This window comes from Carlito syrichta, unplaced genomic scaffold (genome assembly GCF_000164805.1).
Source record: "Carlito syrichta isolate Samal-C Ts95f unplaced genomic scaffold, Tarsius_syrichta-2.0.1 Scaffold308824, whole genome shotgun sequence".
Classification (NCBI taxonomy): domain Eukaryota; kingdom Metazoa; phylum Chordata; class Mammalia; order Primates; family Tarsiidae; genus Carlito; species Carlito syrichta.
In genome coordinates this window covers 68,026-71,500 of record NW_007252920.1, presented here as the reverse complement: position 1 = coordinate 71,500, position 3,475 = coordinate 68,026, and the positions used below count along the sequence as shown (strand labels likewise).

Below are 3,475 nucleotides of genomic sequence, written 5' to 3'. Positions count from 1 at the left end.
GCGGCCCTCCGACCAATCGCGTGGCGGCTGGGGAGGTCACCGGCCAATGGCGAGGCGGCGGGGGCAGGTTTACCTGCTCTTTTCCCGCCACCAATCACTAGGCGCACAGGCGCGCACGCCTCGAGCAGGGCACCAACCAGCGCGCTCTCCCCGGACTTCCTCGCCCCTGCCCTCTCCCCTTCCCCTCAGGTCTCCACTCGCCGCGGCCACTGCGGTGCAGACGCCGCACTCCTCGGGGTCGCCTGCGGTGTCCGTCTTCTCCGGGTCCCCGGCTGGCGGCTGATTCCCCGCTGTCACCCCTCCTCCTACCCCTTCGCCCCCCGGGGCACCCTGACTAAGGGCAGCGGCTCCCTCCCTGCAGCTGCATCTAGGAAACCAATTTTAGGAGCACTGAGTGCCAGACCCTTTCTGAAACCCCGGGATCGCCCAAGTCCAAACGAGAGAACGAATACTTAGAGTTTCTAGAAGGCTCTTCCATCCCGAGGACTGCAAGTGTTCTCACGTTCTTGTTCGTCCTGACCTCCAAGCGTCCCATTGGAGCTGTCATTCTTGTGGCTCAGAAGAGGAAACTCGAGCGCGGGGCGACTTCATGGCATTTCCTTCCAGTAGCCCGTGACCACCTACTGGGTGGCCGCCACCGCCCGGCGGCGGCGGTTTCCACTGCAGAAAGCTGTCTAGGGAACGAGACAGAAAGGAACAAATAGTTACGGAAAATAAAAATTCCATAACAGCATGAGATTTGGTTGCTGAGAGGACAGAGAATCTGTCTTATTTTTGCGCTTAGTAGAGGAGTCTTTATCACAAACAACTCCTAGTCCTTCTAGATGTTAACTCCCTGAATACAAGGACAACTTCCTTTTTGTTATCCATGCCTGTTCCTCCTTAGCGCCTAACAGGGTGGGGTGCAGGGTTGGGGGAGAGGACTAGGTACCCAACAAGTACTCCATAGATGTCTGTTGGCCGGGTACGGGAACAAAGGAAATTAAATCAATTGTCCTAATTCTGTGACCCCGACTAGCCTCTGTGACTCTAGAATTCTAGCCTTGTAAGTTCCTTGAGCACAGACACTGCGATTTAATGATTGTAAAGTCGTTGCTCATGCCCTACTCTTTGCTAGACTCAGAGTGTTTGCCCAATACGTGTGTGAGGACTGAATGCTGTTTTCAAGGTCAACCAGCTTCATCGGTAGCTTACTCTTTCCCCTAGGTTTACATGCAGAGGGAATCTTATTGCTTTACTCTATTTGTCTCTGCTCCCATTTCATGAGGAGACCACTCTATGTAAGTGTGACTTTAACAAAGAACTTGACAAAATATTATCGCCAAAATAAAGAAATATGAACTAGATGCTTGTGTGAGTCACAGGACTATCAACTAATTAAGTCACCATATCCTAAAGATGCTGGTGAATGACTCCATGTTGACTCAAAGGAAGGAAAGTGCGCGGTTCGGGAAAGCACCATTCCCAGAATGCTATGAACCTACTATGTGCTCGACACTGTGCTAAGTGCTTTCCCTGCATTTTCTCCCTTAATCCTCACAACAATCCTGGGAAGAAGCTTTTATTGCCCCATGTTACAGATGAGAAAACTGAAACTCAGAGTTTAGCTAGCTGGTCCAAGGTCACACACAGTAGGTGACAGAGCTATGATGCAAATTGATTAAAAAGAAAAGAAAAGAAATCAAAGCCTCCACACCATACCAGTTACCATCAGGATCACAGAAGTCTCTCTCCCAGGTCCTGACTTCAGGACTTTGATCCGTGTCTTGAATGAAAACCCAGAAAGCTTGCATCACATTTCCAGATGACACAAAGCCAGGAGGGGAAGAGATGCTATTACATAACATAAGACAAATCCAATATTGGAACAACGGGCTGACTCTAACAGAGATAAATGTGGGGTCCCACCCTGGGAAAACTAACTGCTCAAAGGCAGGCTGGGAGCAGAGGTGTCTTAACAGATGCGTGTAAGAACAAGATAAAGGGTCTTAGGCAACAAATAACTCAATTTGAGTCCACAGCAAATTGTACCTGCCAAAATAAACAAATGTTTTCTTGGGCTGCATCAGTAGAAGTCTGACATGTAAAGCAAGATGGGTGTTATTGTGCTGCCCAATGTTGGTCAGGACCCACGTGAAGCATCATCTTCAGTGATGATTTGGCAAAGAGAAATTATCTGGCGAGAGGATGGCCTGAGTCCATGAGTTTGAGACCAGCCTGGGCAACTTGGCGAGACCTCATCTCTACAGTAAATCAAAACATAAAAAATAAAATCGTTGGCAGGGCTCGATGGCTCAGCCTACAATCCCAGCACTTTGACAGGCCGAGGTGAGTGAATTGCCTGAGCCCACAAGTTCAAGACCAGCCCAGGCAGCTTAGCGAGACCTCGTCTCTACAATAAATCAAAAATTAGCTGGACGTGGTAGTGCGTCCCTGTAGTTCCAGCTACTTGGAAGGCTGAGGCAGAAAGATCACTGGAATCCAGCAGATCCACACTGGGGTGGCCGTGAGTGTGCCACTGCACTCCAGCCTGGGCGACAGTGATACTCCAGTTAAAAAAAAAAAATGTGCTGGCTGGGTGCGGTGGCTCATGCCTGTAATCCCAACACACTTTGGACAGAGTGAGACTCCAATTCAAAAAAGCAAACAAACAAACAACATGCTGCCCGGGTGCGGTGACTCTTGCCTGTAATCCTAACACTTTGGGAGGCCGAGGCCAAGAAGACTGCTTGAGCTCAGGAATTCGAGACTGTCTTAGGCAACGTAGCAAGACTGTCTCTACAAAGACCAAAAAATAAACTGGGTGTGGTGGTGCGTGCCTGTAGCCCCAGCAACTCAGGAAGTTGAGGTGGGAGCATAAAAACATGCTATGCAGAGCAACTCCCTTGGGTCCCCTCCCACTGGGAGCTTTTCTTCCTCTGAATAAATCTTGCTTTATTTTAAAAAAAGAAAGAAAGAAAGAAAAAGGAAAAAAAGAGAGAGAAATGATCTACACACACAAATAGAGGGACCAGGATGTAAAGAGGCTAGAAACTATGTCATATGAGGAAAGATTAAAGGAAACAGAAGGTTTAGCCCCAGGGGTACAAGGTAACTTTCTTCATATATTTGAAGAGCTGTCAAGTAGAGGAGAAATTAGACTTATTCTTCAGAGCCCTATGGGGTAGAAGGGGGACCAATGAGTGGAAATTCTAGAATGAATCAATATGAAGAATTTTCTAACAACTAGAGCATTGTTTGCCTTGTTAAGTTGAATTTCTTGTTCCAGAAAGCATCCAAGCAAGAATCGGATAACCACGTGGTTGGGGGAGGACTGGAGTAGGTGACTTTTAGGACTCTGGTCCTCCAAGATGATGTGGCCCGTGTCTCATACCTTGGTTTTCCTCTTTTTTTTTTTTTTTTTTTGAGTTGGAGTCTTACTCAGTCACCCAGACTGGAGTGCAGTGGCCGCTCCCAGCCACCACAGCCTCGACCA

The 3,475-nt window shown here is 48.4% G+C and overlaps 1 protein-coding gene across 1 annotated transcript in view; it reads right to left on the bottom strand.

Annotated features, from left to right (window-relative positions):
- Positions 1–563, bottom strand: part of ARNTL (aryl hydrocarbon receptor nuclear translocator like) — a 119,977-nt gene extending 119,414 nt beyond the window's left edge. The window contains exon 1 of the mRNA XM_021716495.1: positions 503–563. Coding sequence (XP_021572170.1) covers positions 503–547 — 45 coding nt within the window. The 5' untranslated portion in view covers positions 548–563. The remainder of the gene's footprint in view (positions 1–502) is intronic.
- Positions 564–3,475: the final 2,912 nt, after the last annotated feature.